Raw genomic sequence first — 23738 nt, 5'->3', positions numbered from 1 at the left:
AAAACGCTTAGACACAAAAGCCGTACGAGGACTACAGAATGACACGACTTCAGTGGTCTATTGCATATCAGTTCTTAGAATGCTCTCTACTGCACCACTTCATTAAGGGTTAATCAGTGGTTAATTGTTGTAACTACAAGTAAACATTATTCGAATGCAAGGTGGCTGGCAGACAGACACATTTGTTGACCACTTCTGGAATATCCTGTCAATTCTTCTATTCTATAAGAATACTACGCAGGAGTATCTGAGTAACAATTTTATTACTTTAGTTTTGAAAAATTAATTTCAAATAAACAGGAAATTATGATTAACCATGTGTCCAATAAAGCTGACTTATATAGTATAGAGTATATTTTTAACTTAGGTCATGTAAATGATTTATCTTTTATTATGACTGTTTTGGTTGCAATTCAATTTATAGATCTATAAATTAATTTTTTGCAGATTAGTTTACTTTGTGTTAGTAAAAAATGTCTGTCATATTTAGCTGCAATTCAAGTTCATATGAAAGTGATGTGTATTAACATTTGCAGTAAAATATTTATAAACTTTGCTAAAAAGGTTGTATTATTGCCTGGGTAAATATAGCATTAACAGTGTTTAATGTTGATGTCTGAACCTTATAAATCAGGTTTATTTAGCCAGTGCTACGATAATGGTCATTTTTGCTACTGTTTTAATGCCTTTTCCGATGTCGTATATAAATACTACACTGCTCTAGCATACAGAGCTTCTCTGTGTTTAAACTGTAATTTAAACAGAAATTAAACTTAATCTACATTTCATTACAGAAACTGCTTCCAGATTCCAACAATCCAAATTCCACACACGGGAGTAACTCAGGACACTGAGAGAAAGAGAGAGAGAGAGAGAGAGAGAGAGAGAGAGAGTGAGTGAGACAGAGAGAGAGAGAGAGAGAGAGAAGAACTGCTGTGACACTGACTGATCCTCTTTATACTCACTGGTGTAGAGTTCTGAAAAAAAAAAAAAAACATGGTCCGCCTTTTAACCTCCACAGGGTGCGTAAAATCAAGGCCATCGGCAGAGCAGAGGGAGTGAATAAACCTTCTCTGTCTATTCTATTCTCCAGAGTGAAGAAAAACTTTGATGGGGCATCCATCTCGGAGATGTTCTGGAAACGAGATCTTATCAATGCCCCCTGTGCTTGTACACAGACAGGTCATCCAATCATCATGCAGAAGCTGAGCGTCCGGGCCGGCCGAGGCCAGCCCACTGCCCCATAGACCCCCAGAGACGCTGAGCGTCCGATGGGCGGGACAAAGCCCAGCATTTATCCAATGACTCGTCTCGTTTCGCCACACGCTTTGCTCCGCTATTGAAGTGTGTGCACTGTTTAAAGCAGCGCTGTGAAGCTGCGGGAATGAGTGAGAGGAAAGCTGCGGCGTTACCAGTGATAAGAAGCTGATTCTGAAGTTCAGCGCGTTGTAGCGCATATTTAATCAGTTTTTTTACATTTTAGGGGAAGCTGAGCTTCCCTTGCAGTCTTAGAGCAATCGCCACTGGCTAGATCACACTGCTCAATCAAATCATTTAAATACGCCTGGAAGCAGGATCTGGCTCTATATGATTTCTGTCTTGAGTTTGCTTGAGCACCTGCCCGTTTGGGTCTTTCTCACCTGAATTATTCTGCCAGCTGTAAATTTTAAGCACTAAATGTGATTCATTCAATTCCTATACGGACCGCAGGGCGGGAGCGGCAGAAATGTGTATGTGGCGGGCAGGCGCGGGATTTAAAAAAAGCAGTCCCAGGCAGATCTCTACTTCAGGCCCCCCAAAACCACCCTCCTCCTCAGTCCGCAATAACCCTTTAGTACACTGAACCAACATCTCTAAGTCAGGAAAATAATCTTCAACTTGAAGGTGCCACTTAAAGTCCCCCTAAAGGGACGTGGTGTATTTTTTTTACGTAGAATTTGTGAGCACCACATACTAAGTGGTAAGCACCACATACTAAGTCATGAGCACCACTTACCAAGTTGTGAGCACCACATACGAAGTCGTGAGCACCAGATAATGGTAGCAAGCAAGCTATAGTTTAAACTGGCATATATGTTCCACAGTGTAATGTTGTGATTAACTAGCTAGGTTAGCTAACGTTATCTATATTTCAGTGTGAAAAGTTTTAACTAATGTTAGCTAGGTTAGCTAATGTTAATTACTTTATTTCAGTAAGGAATGTTTTCACTTACGTTAGCTAGGTTAGCTAAAGGTAACTACTCTATTTCAGTGAGGAATGTTTTAGCTAACATTAATGTTAATTTTAATGTTAATGTTAACGTTAACATGTTTTAGCTAATGTTTTAGCTAACGTTAGCCAGCTAACTTATTAGATGTGCACAGAAAAAGCTTTTAGGCACACACACACACACACACACACACACACACATCGGCTACTTTCACCCAAGCCTACCATATATTGTACAGAGAGCAATTAAAAGCCTTAAAGCTAAGCTAAATTAGCTAGCATTACATTAGATCACAAATGGCAGCTAAATAAATATGATTTTGATCACTGGGTGGAGGAGCATGTGCACAGCAGTCAGGTACAGACAAGTGAATATACTAAGTGATGCTCACGACTTAGTATGTGGTGCTCACCACTTAGTATATGGTGCTCACCACTTAGTATATTCACTTGTCTGTACCTGTCTTTCACCCAAGTCTACCATATATTGTACAGAGAGCAATGAAAGCCTTAAAGCTATGCTAACTTAGCTAGCATTAGGTTAGCTAGCTAAGTTAGCTTAGCTTTGTTAAGAAATAGTAAATATTAATATTAAAGGTATTTTTCAGCTGATCAGACAAAATGACATTCAATCCAAAAACCTGATTATGATTAGGAGAATGAAGTGTCATGTGAGAAATCTTGTTTGTTTGGACCCAAGTGTCTGAAACTAGTGAGTTGTTTTAGATATTGGACCTGAACTGTCTATGTGGGCGAGTGTGCAAAGGACAGTTAGGCTGACACCTCAAAACTGAATGTCCAGTATGTAGCATGTAATGCAGAAGTCAGCGCCTAAGCAGCAGAGATGAGGCCGGAGGACACATAGAAAACAGTAGTAATCAAAAAATGGTTTAACTCAATCAGTAAGAAACAGTTGCTGAGGAACCGCTAAACTGACCTTTGCACATTATGTTTGGGTGGGGTTTTGGGGATATAAGGTCTTGCAAATGTAAGGATCATTGAACTTCTTCTACTGAAACTCTGCGTGAGTGGAAGGGGTTCCCAGAGCTCTGTTGTAATAAATGGCTAATTTGCTGAAGATCTAAGTATCCTGTCTCTCTATCAACTCTACTTCGGGCTTCCATCTAAGGAATCAAGGGGAACGCACTGGAGCAGTTGAGGGCAGTGCTGATTTTCTCAACAGCTTTAAGGCTTTCATTGCTCTCTGTACAATATATGGTAGGCTTGTGTGAAAGTAGCTGCTGTGTTTGGTGTGTGTGTGTGTGTGCTCAAAAGCTTTTTCTGTGTACATCTAATAAGAGTTAGCTGGCTAACGTTAGCTAAAACATTCCCCATTAAAATAAAGTAGTTAACATTAGCTAACCTAGCTAACATTAGCTAAAACATTCCCCACTGAAATAAAGTAAACATTAGCTAACCTAGCTAACATTAAAAAAAACATTTCCCACTAAAATAAAGTAATTAACATTAGCTAACCTAGCTAACATTAGCTAAAACATTTCCCACTGAAATAAAGTAAACATTAGCTAACATAGCTAACGTTATCTAAAACATTCCCCACTGAAATAAAGTAGTTAACATTAGCTAATCTAGATCACGTTAGCTAAAACATTCCCCACTGAAATAAAGTAGTTAACATTAGCTAACCTAGATAACGTTAGGTAAAATATTCCTCACTGAAATAAAGTAGTTAACATTAGCTAACCTGGCTAACGTTAGTTAAAACATCCCCCACTGAAATAAGGTAGTTAACATTAGTTAACCTAGCTAACATAAGCTAAAACATTTCACACTGAAATAAAGATACGTAAGCTAACCTAGCTAGTTAATCACAACATTACACTGTGAAACATATGCCAGTTTAAACTATAGCTTGCTAGCTACCATTATCTGGTGCTCATCACTTAGTAAGTGGTGCTCACGACTTAGTATGTGGTGCTGTGGCTTCAGTAGTTTGACCCTGCCTGTCCCTCACTACCCTTTAAACCCTTTAATATACACTGTAATTTGTATCTGGCCTGTGTGACATTAACACGTCAGCACTTATTCAGTCTTACTGACTTAAAACTTAAAAATATTTTTTGGGTTATTACTAAAACTGCCAGGCAGTATAATAATAATAATAATAATAAAAATAATAATAAGCAGAACAGAATGCCAGCAGACAATTGGAGACCTAACACTGGCAAAACTCCGGTCAAATTTTTACAGCATATTATAGCCCTGTCTTTACTGAGGCGAGCTGAAAGTGTTACAGCAGGAAAACACTAAAACAAGTAGCACAGTTTTGGCCCAGAACCACACTTTAAACACTGTGGCTTGGTCCTTCATCTGGCTAGGTTAGCTCTGTGGTTCTGTTGTAGCACTGTCCTGCTAGTTTTAGTGTTTTCTTGCTGTAAAGGTGCTTGCACGCTGCACATGGAGGCCACGCTGCTGTCTGCTGACCCCCTTTGGATTACATTGTTTCTTCAGCGTTGGAGAAGTTTGGCGCTGCTGCGGAGCAGTGCATCCACCCCCTAAAACACGCCTCCTCCGTGCAAACACTTACTGCGGTAAGTAAAACATGTAAAACACGGTTCAACTTTGACATTGCAGCAAGCTGTACCAAGGCAGAAAACATAAGATGTGAACTCACGTGACCAGGGAAAAACTGTAGTCCAACCAACAAAAAACCTGGGAGTACAACTATAATTAACGATTAGTGAATTCCCTGAGCTGTACATCACTTCCCTACAATCATACAGAGATAACAAGAGGAAGAAGACAAGAATCAGAGCTTTATTCTGACTTTGAGAGACAGATACAGCTGTACTGATGCTGTAGCCGACTCAAAACTCTTACAATGCAAAGTGCTCACCTAAGCCAGGACTTGTTAGTTGATTAGTCGGATCAGGTGTGCTGTAATTAAGCAATAAACCCTGCCGATGAACACTGCTATAGAACCAGGACTGAGAAACACTGGGCAGCTAATTCTCACTTTCTCTTCACTTCACACTGCTTAACATCACCAGACTGAAAGTGGTTTTCACCTCTTTAAATACTTTAATGATCTGTGAAGAAAGATAATAATCCAGATTGTAATACAACCAGAGTTTAGGACAGCCAGTTTAATACCACTGCTAGCCTCCTCTTTCTGTGCTGCTGTGCTGTGATGTCATCTCATTGTGCTGTAGCATTTGGTCACATTAAGCATTATTCTCGTTTTAGACTCTTAAATGATCTCGTATTTCAGAGGATCCAGTGATGTTCAGGAGGAAAATGTACACAAAAAAAACATACAGGGTTCTGAACATATTTATTTACTACAGAATATGATGGAGGCCATTTTTTAATTGAATTTAGAAATTCAGCTTAGACACGGAACTCCAAATATAGGCATTTGAGGACTACCAAATGACTACTGAAATTTAAAGAAATAAAATGAATAGTCAGATAAAATTTTGAATTGTATCTATAATCCAAAGGGTGTGCCTATTTTCTGACACCTACCTGTATCATTCACAGGTGTTATATTTAATGATCTGTGTAATGCAGGTGAAGTGCTATTGAATTTTATTCTATTCTTAATTTTTCTGCTTTAACACAAAAAGAGTTGTGTGAAAATTCACACAAACAGCAAAAGGAGTGCATTTCTCTCTTAGCGCTTTTCCACTGACGTAAAACCGGTACGGTTCTGGTTCGCGAACCTAATTTTGAACCGGTTCGCCATGTTTCCATCGACCAAAGTAGGTTCCGGAACCAAGAACGTTCGTTCGCAGTGGGAACCAAAGAACAGGTTCCTCAGTGCTAACTGTGGCGAAATCTGTGGCCATGTCTGAGAATGCATCGTGGTCTGCAGAGGAAACAGTATTTACTCTCGATTTAATGTTCTCCGGAGTTTCAGGATAACCTGAAGGGGGAACTAGGAAGGAGAAACTCTACGGTGAATTAGTGGAGGATTTATCTCGGGGAGGATAAAAGAGCAAGTGATAAACAAGCTGAAAAACCTTAGAAATGGAGTGGAGCTGGGTGGGGGAGTGTACTGGCGTGATGTCCAGCACATTATCAATGTGCATTGATAATTACATGTACATTGTTCTGCATACTTATACAGCCCCAGTTTTCCCTTCATTCCGTGTTTACAATACAATCTTTCTATTTTCTTTCGTTCCACCAATATCTCTAAATTGCCATAGTCACTTTCAACATCTGCATTTTATATGTAAATGTTACTGTATTTTGCACTTCTGGTTAGATGCTTACTGCATTCATATTGGACTGCTCAGTTAAAATGAAGTTTTAGGTGACTCCTTAGTGGCCGATGTTATGATAGATAGATAGATAGATAGATAGATAGATAGATAGATAGATAGATAGATAGATAGATAGATAGATAGATAGATAGATAGATAGAAAGACTAATTTAAGTATAGGAGATAGCGGGTATCAGCAGATATGGCAATATTAAACATAAACCTGTGCAGGTGCTGTATTTAAGTTATGTGCGTAGTGTAGTGACCGGGGGTGCAAATGTACAGGATGTACAGTAAAGTAAAGTGAAGTTGGCTTAAAATGCTCTACGGAGCTAAACGGGCAAGTGATAGTTGCTGCAACATGTAGCACATCTCTAATATACCAGCAGGGGAGTCCCTTTTTGGACTGAGATATGCAAAGAGAAATGCATTGTAATGGCAGCCTTGCCAACTCCTCAGTAAGGAAAGTAGTTATTGGCTGTCCTAAAAGTCGCTAGAAGTCGCTAAATGGCGTCATCACCTAATTTGCATAATGTATGTTTTTGAAGCTGTAAAGGATTAGGGTTGTGGGAGAGAAAAAAGTGAGTAAAAAACACCATAAACATGTTACAAATGTTACAAATAAACAACTTCTGTTGCTTTTTAAATAGGACGTCACTTTTTTTCTTTATTTTTAAACATATCATAGACAAATTGTTAAATGGTTCAATAGATATTTAGCTTTATTTTATTTAGCTTTGTTTTATTTTATTTTTTACGTTTTCTTCAGTTTTCTTTATTTTTAAACCTATCATAGACAAATTGTTCAATTGTTCAATAAATATTTAGCTTTTTATAAAGAGGCAGACACTGAGGAGGAGGTGAGTGACAGGCTGTGTGGTGAATAAGGTGAGTGAATGAGACGGTGTGAATTAATTGATTTCTTTTCGTGTCAAACTGAAGACAAAGTTATATTTATACTTCTGATCTGTAAATACAGAGCAGGGTCAGTCAGCGGCGGCTGTGGGCACGCGCGATTCATTTACAGTGTGTTGGTGGAGCGGTGTGTGTGTGCTCTGAGTGTGAGAGAGTGTGGGTCTGCACTGTGCGTGCTGTGGGCGGGGCTCACGGCAGCGCCCGCTGCAGCGCGGAGGACAGGAACTGAAGAGCGCGTGTTCATCTCAGAGTCGCCAAAAGTCTCCAATAACACCGCAAAAACTCGCTAGATTTGTCGCTAGTCGCTTTTTTTTTTACCAAAAAAGTCGCTAGAGGGTCTGAAAAGTCGCTAAATATAGCGACAAAATCGCTAAGTTGGCAACACTGTGGAAGCGGAATCGCGTTGTCCTACTGCGCATGCGCTGCCACTTGCCTGAAACTGCTGGCGTATATCCGCGGTTGGCGGGGCGGTGGTCCTGCGGCTCTGCAGCCAGACCTTTTTCCGGTTCGCTGAAAAGCACCGCGGTTCTTATAAGTCCGAACGGAACTTAGAGCTATAAAAAAACAGAGTTATTTTGGTGGAAAAGCGCTGTCTGTGGTCCCAGCGGATCAGAAGTATTGTACAGTACTGATTTTTTTTTCTTTCTTTCTGCATCACTCTGATACGGAACAATAACTGAAGCTCTGTTTAATCGCCTCTGTTTAATGAACTGTTTATTTTCTGAACACACACAGAGGTTCTTCTTTTTCTGTAAGCTCCATATAAACTGTATAGAAATCATATTAGAGACAGATCTTTAACTTACCGGGTGAAAAGTAAAGCGCTGAGCTCTGAACTCCGCTCTGCTCTCTTTCTGAAATGCGGTCCGTTAACAGTTAGCTTTCAGTTTCACTCTCTTTCATTAACCCTTCAGACTCCGGCAAAACTGAAGAACCAGGAAACCACTAGAGAGGAGAACACCCACTCCAGAATGTGTTCTGGGTTTGTTTCAGTACTGCAGATATTATTGGTAAAGTTCTATCTAGTAGCAGAGAAGCAGAGCACTTTGTTTTTATGCCATCTTGAAAATATTTTGTTATACATTTTGCTAAAACTTTTCAATGTGTTTTTTTTTCTAGCTGTTTTAGGACATTGCTTACTAATTTGTATTTTTATTAAACATGATATGCATACATCAAAAAAGTATAGTTTATTATTATTTCTGTTATATAAAGCAATGATAATTGACTTCTTGTGTTGAGACATTGAACATACTTATTTATATTTACTACAGAATATGATGGAGGCCATTTTTTAAATTGAATTTAGAAATTCAGCGGAGACACGGAACTTCAAATATAGGCATATGAGGACTAAAGAATGACTATTGAAATTTAAATAAATAAAGTTAATAGTCAAATCAGATTTGGAATTTTATCTAGAATCCAAAGGGTGTGCCTGTTTTCTGACACCTATCTGTATCATACACAGGTGTTATATTTAATGATCTGCGTAATGCAGCTGAAGTGCTATTGAATTTTAAATGTTTTTTATTTCATATTTATAATCTTAATTTTTCTGCATTATCACAAAAAGGGCAGTGTGAAAATTCAGGGAAAGGAGTGCATTTCTCTCTTAGAGCTTTCCACCGACGTGGAACCGGTATGGTTTTCTGTTTTGCAAACCTAATTTTGAACCGGTTCGCTGTGTTTCCACCTACAAAAGTAGGTTCTGGAACAAAAAAATAGGTTCCTCAGTGCGAACCATGACAACCTCTGTGGACATGTCTGAGAATGCATCGTGGTCTGCTGAGGGAACACAGTATTTACTCTCGATTTAATGTTCTCCGGAGTTTCAGGATAAAGTTAAAGGGAGAACTAGGAAGGAGAAACTCTACGGCGAATTAGTGGAGGATTTATCTCGGGAAGGATATGTTCACACTAAAGAGCAAGTGATAAACAAGCTGAAAAAGCTTATGAATGGAGTGGATCTGGGCGGGGAGTGTATCTGTGTTTTATGATGTGCTGGACAGCGTGCTGGGCAGTAGGTCAGCTAACCAGATGACAGGGGCGCTGAATTCGGCCACAGCAGCAGACCAGTGCAACCCTGGCTCTCCAACTCCGTCCACATCACCCAATAGTAATGTGACGTTTTGACGGTTCCACTAAAACTAATTCCAAATTGTATTAAATGAATCTCTTTCCTCAAAATTCTACACAAAATACCCCATTATGTGAAAAAAGTTTTCTTGAGAGGTTTGAAAATTTATTAAAATTAAAAAACAAGGAAAGAGATTAAGATAATAAAATTTGGAATAAGGCTGTAACGTAACAAAATGTGGAAAAAGTGAAGCACTGTGAATACTTTCCGGATGCACTGTACGCAAGTAGGTTCACGCCAGCAGTTTCAGTCCAGTGGGACTGAACCCTACCTCCCTCTAACAACGCCATTTCCGAATACAAAGAGAGGAGCCCCAAATTCAGTCACGCCTCCCCTTTTAAGGCTGTAGCCCCACCCACCACAATTGGCCGCTACCATTACTAGGGGGTGACTAAAACATACATATAAACATACAGAAACATTAATTTATACACACTACTGATATCAGTTATTTACAGACATGTTTTAACCCCAAAATAATACAATTTACTGGTAAGTATTTACACAACATATTATTAATAACATTTCCCTTTTTCCCCCACAGGTTTTACGGAGCAGCAGTCTCACCCCCCTCCCCACTAGTGAATCGAGGGCCCTTCGATCACTCAGGAGAGAGCTGGCAGACCATGAGTCCCCTAAGGAAAGTTATCAGGTAAGTATTACAGGTTACAATCAATTATTAATACAGTGTTATAGAAAGTGCTGGTGATGGGTCTAGCCTATTGACATCATCACATATACATACACACATTGATAATTATATGTACATTGCTCTACATATATATATATATATATATATATATATATATATATACAGAACAATGTATATTTACCCTCATTCCATGTTTATAATACAATCTTTATATTTTCTTTTGTTCCACCAATATCTCTAAATTGCCATAGTCACTTTAAACATGCACATTTTATATGAAAATAATACTGTATTTTGCACTTCTGGTTAGATGTTAACTGCATTCATGTTGGACTGCTCGGTTAAAATTAAGTTTTAGGTGACTCCTTAGTTTAGCGCATATTTCACGAAAACAGAGCAAACATATGGTCAGATACTAGTAATTAGTGATCAAACCTCTTTTCCTGATCCTTTTGAGAAGGATTTAAGAGGGACGTTTTTCCCTCTGATTTAAAACGCTTGTTAGAGGTGACCTACCCAGATGTGATCACTATCTTGTTGAAACAGAGGCAGTGAAACGCATCGCAGTTTGGGCACATATAATAACTTTCTCAAGGGAAAAGTTGGGAATATTTGTTCCTGTAGTAGGGAAGCATCACTATAGTGTATGGTGAGGTTGGATCAAGTCAAACGATATCCATACTCTGCATGGTTTGTAGATATGAAGGAGGGAGAAGTTGTGAGCGGACACTGTAACTGTATGGCAGGTTAGCAGTGTGAAAAACGAAAGCAGGCGTGTTTACTATGGAGGACCAAAAATGACATAAGTATAAATAGATAAATGCAATAAATGTAGAAATAAATAAATATATAAACAAATATATAAATTTTGAAATAAATAAATACATATTAAAATAAATGCACATATAAATGAATAAATAAATAAATAAATGTAGAAATAATTGTATAGGTAAATAAATAAATGAAACGATATGTGGAAATGTAAAAATAAATCAATAAATAAATGTAGAAATGTTAAAATATATGAATGAATACATAAATAAATAAATGTTGAAATAAATAAATTAATAAATACATAAATGTTGAAATAAATAAATGCACATATAAAGGAATAAATAAATAAATATATAAATAAGAAATGTAATTATTAATTTATCTCTTTACCTATACAATTATTTATGCATGTATTTATTTATTTACATATTTATTTATGTATTTATTTATATGTGCATTTATTAATATATTTATTTAAACATGGATTTATTATACTTGTACTTATACGTATCCTCCATAGTTTACTTGTTTAAAGAACAATTTTAAAATCTGCTGGTAATTAACTGATTTTCAGTGTTTGTGACTCTCAGATTAGGTGAAGTTTGCAGTCATGTTGCAGCAGTTCTTGTGGCTGTGGAACAACGTGTAAGGGAAGGTTTAAATTAAATTACATCCACTGTTTTTAACACTGTTAACCGCAAAACGGAAGTGTCCTAGGAACAGCTACGTCATTTCCTACGCTCATGAATATTCATCTAAAACGGTCTATACCAACAGGGGAGTCTGTGGCTGTATTCGGAATGGCATACTACATACTACTCGCGTACTAAATCTGCCTAAAGCTAGTATGCAGTACACAGTATGTGACCAAACTGAGATTCTGTAGCACACTACAGGTACCCGGATGGTGTACTACTCCGCTCCGATTTCGCAGTGTGCATGGAGAGCTATCTTCGTGGTGTACTGCATCCCAACATGCATTGCGACTGGCCTCTCCAGCTCGCTTCAGAAAAAAAACAAGATGGAGGCGAGTGCGAGAGATTTTTAAATTATGGAAATATATAACGTTATATATTTAAATTAAGGGAATTATTTTGGAAAGTATTGGCTCACCGCTGTCGAGCCCCTCCGCTGCCGCGGCCGAGCGCTCTCCGCGGCCGGGACCCTCCGCTGCCGCGGCCGAGCGTTCTCCGCGGCCGGGACCCTCCGCTGTGTGCTGCCTTAATGTAGTAATGTAGTAATTCCCTCAGTTTTAATAAATTATTCTGTTATTTTAATAAATAATTCCCTCAGTTTTAATAAATTATTCTGTTATTTTAATAAATAATTCCCTCAGTTTTAATAAATTATTTTGTTATTTTAATAAATAGTTCCCTCAGTTTTAATAAATTATTTTGTTATTTTAATAAATAATTCTCTCAGTTTTAATAAATTATTCTGTTTAATAAATAATTTCCTCCGTTTTAATAAATCGGTTCTTATTTATTCAATAAATAATTCCAATAAAGTATTCTGTTATTTTAATAAATGATTCCCTCGGTTTAAATAAATTAGTCTGTTACTTTAATAAATAATTCCCTTCGTTTAATAAATCGTTCTGTTGATTTAATAAATAATTCCTTCAGTTTTAATGCATATTTTTCTTTTAAATAAGGGAATGATTTGAATACAAATTAATAAAATTGTTTCACTTGTGCAACATGTCTCATTTCTTTTATTGTTGAGATTGTGTAAATATGAATGAGGCTTTAAATGTTTTTTTTCTTGTTGGTATTTACATAGATGAAAATAGTAATCTATTAAAATAAATAGAAAATTATATTTAAATAAGTGGAACATACTTGGGTTGTGGGGGCTGCTGCTAAATGGTTGTTAGAATTGGGTTAACTGCACTTACATTAAACTCTAAAATAAAAGCAGCAATTGCTGTTCTGGACAGTATGCAGATTTCATTAGTCTTAATAATGAAAAGGTAGGACATTTTTCATGTTCTTTCTGTTTACAACTCACTCTGAGGAATTCGGAGCACTACAGAGCACTGACTGGTGTGTCACAGCAGGACCGTGTAGGGTACTACAATCAAAAGTGTTGCAGTACTGAATACTACATACTGGGCAGTGTGTAGTAAGCAGTACATACTAGTGCAGTATGCAGTACGCAGTATAGTAGTATGCCATTCCGAATACAGCCTGTCACTCCCCGATCTGTACCCCCTGCCCGATTTGTGCCGCGCATGCGCACGCATGCGCACTGCAAACTGAGCGAGATAAGCAGGGGCACAGATCGGGTAGGTAATGCCAAGGTGTACTTCCGCCCACACTGTCGCAAACAGCTCGTACACTGTGGTGTCAAAATTAAGGATTTTAAGTTTTACAGAGCTGTGCAGAGTACATTTTCGTTAAATTCAGCATTCACGCCATCCTCCAACGAAGGAATGGGCAAGGAAAGTGTGTGTGTGTGCGTGTGTGTGTGTGTGTGTGTGTTGAGAGAGATATGGGTTTGCTCTCATGCTTTTTCTGAGAGTAAAATAAACTGATATTTTGATGAATGTGTTGTACCTGTTATTTATAATAATTTGCTGTGTATTTTAAGAATAAAAAGAATTTTTAAATGTGAAGTAATTTACAGACTATATGTAACAAAAAATAAATAAAAACACCGCAGGCTCACACATTTTAACAGATTATTTTCGATTTTTAATTATTTTAAACACCTATCTGTCTATCTAGAATTCAGAAAACGGAAGTTAAGCTTGATCAGCGATCTCACAGCGCCGACAACTGTTGACAGCCGTGGCTGCCCGATCTGCGCCCCCTGCTCAGTGTGCAGTGCGCATGCGCGGCACAAATCGGGCAGGGGGTACAGATCGGGGAGTGACAGAGTCCCTTTTTGGACTGAGACATGCAAAGAGAAATGCATTGTAATGGCAGCGGAATCGCGTTGTCTTACTGCGCATGCGCTGCCACTTGCCTGAAACTGCTGGCGTATATCCGCGGTTGGCGGGGCGGTGGTCCTGTCCCACTGCGATTGCGTCTAAATATCCACTAAAGTACGTCCAAATTTATCAGAAAACACTGGGCCTTTATCCGGTTCGCTGAAAAGCACCGCGGTTCTTATAAGTCCGAACGGAACTGGTTCAAGAACCAGAGTTATTTTGGTGGAAAAGCGCTGTCTGTGGTCCCAGCGGATCAGAAGTATTGTACAGTACTGATTTTTTTCTTTCTTTCTGCATCACTCTGATCCAGAACAATAACTGAAGCTCTGTTTAATCGCCTCTGTTTAATGAACTGTTTGATTTCTGAACACACACAGTGGTTCTTCTTTTTTTCTGTAAGCTCCATATAAACTGTATAGAAATCATATTAGAGACAGATCTTTAACTTACCGGGTGAAAAGTAAAGCGCTGAGCTCTGAAATCCGCTCTGCTCTCTTTCTAAAATGCGGTCCGTTAACCGTTAACTTTCAGTTTCACCCTCCTTCCTTAACCCTTCAGACTCCAGCAAAACCAGGAAAACCTCTAGAGGAGAACACCCACTCCAGAATGTGTTCTGGGTTTGTTTCAGTACTGCAGATATTATTGGTAAAGTTCTATCTAGGAGCAGAGAAGCAGAGCACTTTGTTTTTATGCAATCTTGAAAATATTTTGTTATACATTTTGCTAAAACTTTTCAATGTATTTTTTTCTAGCTGTTTTAAGACATTGCTTACTAATTTGTATTTTATTAAACATTATATGCATACATCAATGTATAGTTTATTATTATTAAAGTTATAAAAAGCAACAATAATGGACTTATTGTGTTGATGTTTACTGGGACATTGAACCAGACATTGACTTTTCTTATTTCCATTCCAGTCTATTAATAATAATGAATAGAAGTAAATGGCCAAAACCATTCCAGCAGTCATACCATGCCTTAGCTGCTTACTTACAGTGGCACACTTTGGAAGTAAAAGGCTTGTTGGGCTCTGTCTGAATTCGCTAGTGGGCTAGTGAATTGGGACAGGGCCTGGAAACACCCTTATAAGGAGACAATGAGCCCAAGAACAGGCGGAAAAACGAGAACGGGCGGAAACTTGAGTCACACTGAGCTCGACAGAGAGACAGGGTCGCTTTATTTCCACATTCACTGACAAAAATGACCTTATTTTTTGCAAAATTTGAATTAAACATTATTATTATTATTATTATTATTATTATTATTATTATTATTATTATTATTATTATTATTATTGTCAGTGTTATTATTATTATTATGATTATGATTATTGTTATTGTTATTATTATTATTATTATTATTATTATTATTATTATTATTATTTTCAGTGTTATTATTATTGTCAGTGTTATTATTATTGTTATTATTAATACATTATACTACTTACCATGTGTTAAATAAATGAATCACTGTATTTACACTTGTTTATTTATTTGTTAATCAAAGTTTTACTTTCTTTATATATTAAATAAGATGAGATCCGGAGTAATTCTCTAGGTGCCACTAGAGGGCGATGTTCACCGTGTGCTGGATCAGGTCACGTGACTGTAGGAAAGAAAGCAACAAACTGCAGAAAACTAATAAAAAAGATATGTTTAAAACAGAATCATATAAATCAAATAACTGTATAATTGATGCAGTGTATCTATGATTAATACGAATTGTTCCTGCTTAATTCACTCGAAATAATAAATATATGAGCGTGTATTTATAGGTTAAATACATTCAAATATATTTCTAAATGTATTTCATATATGTTTCTGGATCTGTCACAATAACGCATTATGCGAGAAACTGTTATTGCAATTTAAACACAATTTCATCCCACTGATGAATACAACAGCATTACTTTTTATTATTATTACTAAGAAGGTTCAATTCAAATCTGTTTTAAAACAGAGTTAACTTTCCGCCTCGTTCATATTAATGAGACATTCTCACTATGTAAACACAGTGAGCAGTTCTGAGGTCAGCAACAATTACTGAGCTCATGCCTATATATTGTACAATAATCTAAAATCAGAATAGTAATTACATTTATTTCGTGTAGAATAGAAATATTTGTGCATATGTAATATTCTTACATTTAAAATGTATTTAAACAATTGTAGTATATTATGGATTTTTTAAAATGTATTATATAAATATATTTCCATATATTTCGTCTCCATATTGTTTCTCTGAACAAACCAAACCAGAACAGACCAGCATAAGTTATATTTTGGATGCTGGTATTCTGGTCTTCTTGGTCAGACTGTGTTACTATCTAAACCAGCACCAGATCATCATAAACCACAGATATTTATACTATATAATATATAGGGCGCTTATAATCTATTCATTACGGTAAACTTTCCTGAGGAGTCACACAGCCTCACAGGAAGGGGGCGTTCCCTGTAGAATCTGCCTCAGTTCGGCAGCAGGAGTCAGAAGGTGAGTTTAGAGTTTATAAACTACAGATTAAACAGCTTTTACAGCCTGGAGTTCCTCTCCTTCTTAGCTTTATATAAAATAGAGTGTAAATAACGCGTGTTCTTAGTGTACAGAAGTGATGTATCAGGTAGTGATGGCAAACCGAGGCTTTCTGAAGCACTGAAGCCTTTTTCCTAATTGTATCGAAAAAAGGTTCATTACTCGGAGCTTCATAACACAGTGGACATCAGCGGCACCTGGTGGGCAAAACCTGAAAGTGCTTTGTGTATTTAAAGGACGAGGGGCGTTTTTTTTTGTCTTTTTACAGTTTTTAAACCTGTTCCAGTGCATTTACATGACATTTGAGGTTTAAATAAAAACTGAAAAAAGGAAATGGAAGAATACTTTGATGTCTGGATAATTTAATGCATTATATTAAAATACATAACTGTAATATATTTTTAATTAATATATAATACACTTAGAATGTACCTTGATAAGGCACACTGGAGAAACTACACTTGTAATTCTAATTGCATTCACATTGTTGCTTTTTTCCCTTCACCATGTTATTAATCTGTTAATATACCAAATTTTAAAATTATATTATTCACTATTATTCACATCTTTCCAAGCAGGGTTTGTAACATGTTTACATGTATCACTAGTCCATTGCCTACTTTTCCATAGGCAAGGCTCATGTAGATATGCTGCATGGGGGATATGGAAGAATTTGATGAAAGAAATGTATGCTCATAAAGGTGAAGGTGCTTGTGTAAGGGGCAGGGGGCACATATTTAATGGACGTGGTTATGTACATGTGTAATTTAGTTTTTATTTAGGAATAAAAATTTTTCCACAGTGCTGGGGTTCAGTTGGTTATTTCAAAATATGTTGTCATAAGGCAACACTTTTACTGGATGTATGCCATGACAGTACACACATTGAACTATGAGGATATATATATATATATAATTATTGTACACTCTTACAGAACTAATAAAATGCCATATGTCTAAAAGGCATAGTTTTCTTTCAAAGTTTATATTTTCTAAATAATAATTTTCTACCTTATTTGATGGCAAAAGTTCAAAGTGTTCCCAAACTTCAGAACGGCCTCTTTTTCTTACTGGTTCCATTCTAATATTTTATTATCTACTATCTATATCTTATCTATCTATCTATATATGATCTATCTATATCTTATCTATCTATCTATCTATCTATCTATCTATCTATCTATCTATCTATCTATCTATCTATCTCTCTCTCTCTCTCTCTCTCTCTCTCTCTCTCTCTCGCTCTCTCGCTCTCGCTCTCTGTCTCTGTATCTCCGCTAACAACCCTCGAACTGCGCGCCAGGATTTGCCGCTTTTGAATCTTTCCCTGAAGCAGTCACGTGGTTGTGTGCCGAAATGAAGCTTCGGACGTCATTGGTCACGTGATCTTTGTAGAACGAATCAAGCATCGGCTCAGTGATTCGAACCAATACGTGTCGTTTTTTCAACACACGCCTCGAAGCTTCAGGTTCAAGGGTAGCATCACTAGTATCAGGATTACAGAGCGAGTTCAGTCTGTAGAACTGTGGAAATACTGGAACTGTTATCAGTCTGACTGTGAAAACAGGGCTTTATTTATAGATTTACATTTAAATGTGTTTGAGAGCATCAGTTGTAAAGTAGTGTAGAGGTAGAGTTACGGGTATACAGTGAATAGCTCTATTTGAGTAATGTTTTAATCCAGATTATGAGAAGAACTACTCAACTAAAGAAAATAAAAAATCACTTTAAGAAATTAAGGTCAGTCATTCTGAAACATTTCAAGAAGTATCCTCAAATGCAGTCACCGCAAAAATGTTATAACGATACTGTCTCTCATCTGGACCCCCCAGGAAAGGAAGAACATGAGTATTTTGGTCACTACATGATTCCTTATGTTCCTTCATAGTCTGAATCACTTCACTATTAATTTACTATGTAGGAAAAAATAAAAAATAAAAATTTCAAATTAGTAGGTGTATCCAAACTTTTGACAGGTACTGTATATACAGTGGCTTGCAAAAGTATTTGTACCCCTTAAACTTTTTCACATTTTGTCACCTTACAACCACAAACTTTTTTAAGTATTTTATTTTAAGTGATAAACCATCGAAAAGCAGCACCATAATTGTGAAGTGGAATGAAAATGAATCATGCTTTACAAAACTTTAATAAACAAAAAATCTTCAGAATTCACTTAATTAGTTAAGTAATTAAGTGTCAGTATAAATACAGCTGTTCTGTGAAGAAAGAACAAACATCATCGTCTTCTCATTTAATGATTTCCTTTATTTATTAATAAAATTGATAAAATATTAATGGAAACATTTAAGGGACACATATGGAATTATAATGTAAACAGTGGAAAAGTGTTAGTCCTACAAATTAATCCCCTGATCTAAACCTGATGAACTGAGATGAGGTGATTTAATTGGGATGAGCTGGAGCTTCTTTCACAGCGTGAAGGAAAAGCAGCAACTATTTGCTCAGCACCTCCAGGAACTCCTTCCTTCAAGACGCTGAGAAAACTATTCCAGGTGACTCTACTGTACAGGCCAAAAGTTTGGACACACCTTCTCTTTTTCAATGCGTTTTCTTTATTTTCATGATTATTTACATTGTAGATTCTCACTGAAGACATCAAAACTATGAATGAACACATGTGGAGTTTTATGTACTTAATAAAAAAAGGTGAAACAACTAAAACAAATTATATTCTAGTTTCTTCAAAATAGCCACCCTTTGCTCTGATTACTGCTTTGCACACTCTTGGCATCATTCTCTCAATGGGCTTCAAGATGTGGCCACCTGAAATGGTTTTCCAACAGTCTTGAAGGAAGGAGTTCCCAGAGGTGTTTATTAGCACTTGTTGACTCTTTGCCTTCTTCACTCTGTGCTCCAGCTCACCCCAAACCATCTGGATTGGGTTCAGGTCCGGTGACTGTGGAGGCCAGGTCATTTTTTGTTAAGTACATAAAACTCCACATGTGTTCATTCATAGTTTTGATGCCTTCAGTGAGAATCTACAATGTAAATAGTCATAAAAATAAAGAAAACGCATTGAATGAGAAGGTGTGTCCAAACTTTTGGCCTGTACTGTACCTCATGAAGACACTGAGATTAAAATACCAGGAGTGTGCAGATCTGTCCTCAAAGATAAATGTGCTACTTAGAAGAATCTAATGTATAAAACATATTCTGGTTTTGTTAAACACTTTTTGTTTACTAAATAATTCCACCTGTTCCTGTATAGCTTTAATGTAAAAAAAAACATAAAAATAAAGAAAACATACTGAATGAGAAGAGGGGTGTCCAACCATAAGTGTGATCATAAACCCTCATTTATAAAATGCAGGATTTGAACAGTGTCAGCAGGTACAGAGGGAATGGTCCATGTTTTTTAATCAGTTTCAGGGTTTTGAATCTGTTCAGTATGAAGGTAAAACAGCTGTAGCTGTAGCAGATCTGAATGGTGTAAAATTAAGCTCTGATAGTTGAACTACTTCCTGTTTTCTGTTTGATTTCAGGTAAATTTACAGTATAAAGTGATTTTAACAGCAGACACTGTGACACAGACTGGATCTGAGGAAAATCTCCCTCGGAGTGAGAGAAAGAAACTGAATCAACACCGGATAGCTAAATAAACAGCAGAAGCCTGAAAGGATGATGTAATAGCTGAACACAGAGACACTGATCAGCCCCACTGTCAGTTTACTGCAGGAACTGAAAGAGACGCACCCTGTTAGCAGTACAAAGGTCTCTGCCGCACCCTCACTCAGCGCTACAGCGTCCAGCGCCTCAAACATCAGGAGAAACCCGCCTTCCTTTAACAGTTAATATTCAATAATAAATTATATAATAAAATAACATTCCTGCTAAGTAACAACCAGTCTCTTAATGGTGAGTATCAGCCAATATCCATCCAATCCGATCTGACCTGATTTTAGTGTTTGTATAAGTAATACAGCCACACAGTTTAGATAAGATGTGCTGCTGATTTATACTGAAGGAAAATCACTTTATTTGTAATAATAGTTTATGTAATGAAACATTCTGTACTTAATTATTTAGTCCAATATAGACTGTTTAAAACCCCAATTCCTGTAAAATTGGGACGTTGTGTAAAACATAAATAAAACAGAATACAGTGATTTGCAAATTCTTTTCAACCTATATTTAATTGAATTCACTACAAAGACAAGATATTTAATGTTCCAATGGATAAACTTAATTTTTTGCAAATATTTACTCACTTTGAATTTTAGCTGCAACATTGAGAAGTTGGGACAGGGTCTTTTTCACCACTGTGTTACATCACCTTTCCTCAATGACACCTATTATGTGTTTGGGAACTAAGGACACTAATTGTTAAAGTTTTGTTGGTGGATTTCTTTCCCACTGTAGAGTGATGCAGAGACGCTGATACGCGCACGCAGAAGTAAAACTCACTCCGCTGCGTAGCGCACTCTCGCTGGGTATGCACAGGCTTCAGCATAAGTTTGATGCAGAAGTATAAACTCTGTATTTACCTTAGCAGAACTCCCCTCAGCGCTACCAGCTGAACATTAATGTCCATTTAAAGCATATTGATTACACCATGTGCTCTAAAAAAAATGATTAGAACAAGACTTGAAACTGAATTCAGGCCAAAATAGTGTAAATACTGTTCTTAAACAGTAAACTAGTCTTCCTCAGTGTGAAGTGCAGGATTTACCTGAACACTTATTTAAACAGATTTTCTAAACTTATTAAAAGAACAGATTGAAAATGGAAGAGTAATCTCCAGTTTTATTCTCTTCATTTACAGGGCTGGAGAGGAAGCTCTCGCTCTGTGGGAGATTTCTGAGATCAGAAACGTGAGACAGGCTGGTCAGGCACTCACTCCCTGCAGGAATGAAGCCGCCGGTTCTGATCAGCTCAAATCTGATGGACCGTGTGGAGGCCCGGGTTCACTCCAGTGCTTCTGTTCTAAAGCTGGAGAACCGTATCCTGGTGCAGGCTTCCTCTGTTCGATCCGTGACCCCAGACTTATCATCTCCAACCTCCTCCATCTCCTCCTCCTGTCCAGCACTCCAGCCATCCTTTCTCTCCTCCACCCAGCTAAAGCAGGACCTCTTCCCTTTCCCCTCCGTCTCCTCCTCCAACCACTCTCCATTCACAGCGTCCCCTGCTGGAGGAGGATCTGCTGGAGGAGGATCTGCTGGAGGAGGATCTGCTAGAGGAGGATCTGCTGGAGGAGGATCTGCTGGAGGAGGATCTGCTGGAGGAGGATCTGCTGGAGGAGGATCTGCTAGAGGAGGATCTGCTGGAGGAGGATCTGCTGGAGGAGGATCTGCTGGAGGAGGATCTGCTAGAGGAGGATCTGCTGGAGGAGGATCTGCTAGAGGAGGATCTGCTGGAGGAGGATCTGCTGGAGGAGGATCTGCTGGAGGAGGATCTGCTGGAGGAGGATCTGCTGATGGAGGATCTGCTAGAGGAGGATCTGCTGGAGCACATTCTGCAGTAGATGGTTCTGTTGCTGGGATTTTCACTGGTTCTTCTGAAGAGAAAGAATTAAAGTTTAAATCTGAGCAGGTTCATCGTTGCTACACTGAAAATGTTTGCTCACATACAGAAGAGCTGACTGAGGTAAGTGAACAAATGTTTAGCTTTTATTTGATCGTGGTTATTGTTACGGCATTGTCCACACCCCGCAACATAAAAGAGGGACACAACACGAGAGTTTTAGGTTTCAAACAAAGGATCATTTTATTAAATCAATTTAAAAATATAAATAAATTCAAAATGTCTGGGGTATGTATGCAACGTTAGTCGTGAATGATTGGATGTATAATTGCATCAGTAAATGATAAATGTAGAAAGAGAGAGAAATCAAAGAGCCTGAGGGAGAAAAAAAAGAAACGTGCCTACACAAAGAAAGAAGGTGCCTCCCTGTGAGAGACAAACCCCCATCTTACATGCCGTCCACCTCCACAGGTGAACTCAGAGCTTATTAGACCAATCAGGCCTAGCCCTGCCCGTGCACTGGCAGAGTAGTACCTGAAGGGGGCCCATGGGGTTATCACATTATGTAATCAGTTATCAGAAATATTTCTATTTAAAATCAATATTGGTGACAGTTTTCTTATCAGTCAGGCCCTAATATCAGTATATGTGTTTAAAGGACGTGGATCCTGAGGACCCCGCGGACCCCCAGTCACTGTCAGAGAGAGAGATGAGAGTTTCTGAAGAAGAGAAGGAGTGGACGTGGACCATCGAGCTCGCTGAAGAGTTTGGGGAGCTTGAAACAGACTCCAGTAATGAAGAAGCCGAGCTGCTGAAGGAGAAGAAGGTAAAGAGGGTCTCTCTGAAGTAATAAATTATTGTTATTAACAATGTGTTATCACAGGGGCCTGTGATTTCTGTGATGTGGAGAACACAAACAGAATCGAGGAATCGACCTTTAAAATAGATTTCAGATGTAAAGATAAACATATGGAAAATTAGAGTAAGAAACATTGTATATTTCTCAACAAGTGCCAGCATCCTGTCTGTACGCACATACTGTACATCACAGTGTACGGCTTCAAAATAACTTTGAACAGATTAGACATCAAAAATTATAATGCTCACTCCAAAATTCAGAACATAATCCCAAAGATTTTAATCAGAGAAACAGCTTTTCTGTAAGTTTTACCAAACTGGCCAACTTTTTAGGGTTTAAAACATTTCAAAACATTCTGTGAATCTCAGTTTCAGGCCAGTGTCAAAGCTCCAATCACTTAACCTTTCTGAACAGATGCGGAAACTGTTTGTTTTAAAAATGAGATTTTCTCAAACACAGTTTTCTGAGCCAAGCTCATATTTCCAGTTCTTCTGAAAATCACATGTGTCTAAACAAATGTGGATGTGCAGACCCAGGATGTGTATACTGAAACCTGAATCTAGTAACATTTTGAGTAGAATGATGAATGAAGCGCTCTGATTCAGTGAACTCGAAGAAAATGATCTGATCTTATTCTCTGCATTTTGTGAAGAAAACTCCTTTACTTATGATCACTCTCCCCCTATTTAAGAATCCCTGCTGTTTACTATTCATACAATGACTGCAGTAAATCCAAAACATTCTTAAAGAGCAGGTTGAGATTAAGCAATTAATCGATTAAGGGATTAAACTAACCCACCTCACTTTAAAGAAAATGAGAGCAGTCCTTATTTTACTCTCTTGCTGATCACATTTCTTATAATATCAAAAATCAAAGGTACAAAAGGAAAGTATCTCCATTCATTACTCTGTATGTAGAGTATAAATACTAGTGTTTAAAATACTTATGTAGAAGTTGAAGTAACAACTCAAGCTTTTTTATTCTAGTAAATTATTAATTATT

General features: G+C 37.5%; 2 protein-coding genes across 3 annotated transcripts in view; one reads left to right on the top strand and one right to left on the bottom strand.

Moving 5' to 3' along the window:
- LOC125785892 (ribonuclease inhibitor-like) overlaps positions 1 to 23738 on the bottom strand; it is a 330748-nt gene that overhangs the window by 138134 nt on the left and 168876 nt on the right. The gene's annotated exons all lie outside the window — the stretch shown is intronic.
- The window catches only part of LOC125785886 (telomerase protein component 1-like), a 69507-nt gene continuing 66965 nt past the window's right edge, over positions 21197 to 23738 (top strand). For both annotated transcript variants that reach the window (XM_049470065.1, XM_049470064.1), the window contains exons 1-2: positions 21197 to 21999; positions 22535 to 22702. In XM_049470065.1, coding sequence (XP_049326022.1) covers positions 21265 to 21999; positions 22535 to 22702 — 903 coding nt within the window. In that variant the 5' untranslated portion in view covers positions 21197 to 21264. The remainder of the gene's footprint in view (positions 22000 to 22534; positions 22703 to 23738) is intronic.

This window comes from Astyanax mexicanus, chromosome 21 (assembly GCF_023375975.1).
Source record: "Astyanax mexicanus isolate ESR-SI-001 chromosome 21, AstMex3_surface, whole genome shotgun sequence".
NCBI classification, from domain to species: Eukaryota; Metazoa; Chordata; class Actinopteri; order Characiformes; family Acestrorhamphidae; genus Astyanax; species Astyanax mexicanus.
The sequence above is the reverse complement of the archived record's forward strand: the minus strand, read 5'-3'. Positions and strand labels throughout refer to the sequence as shown.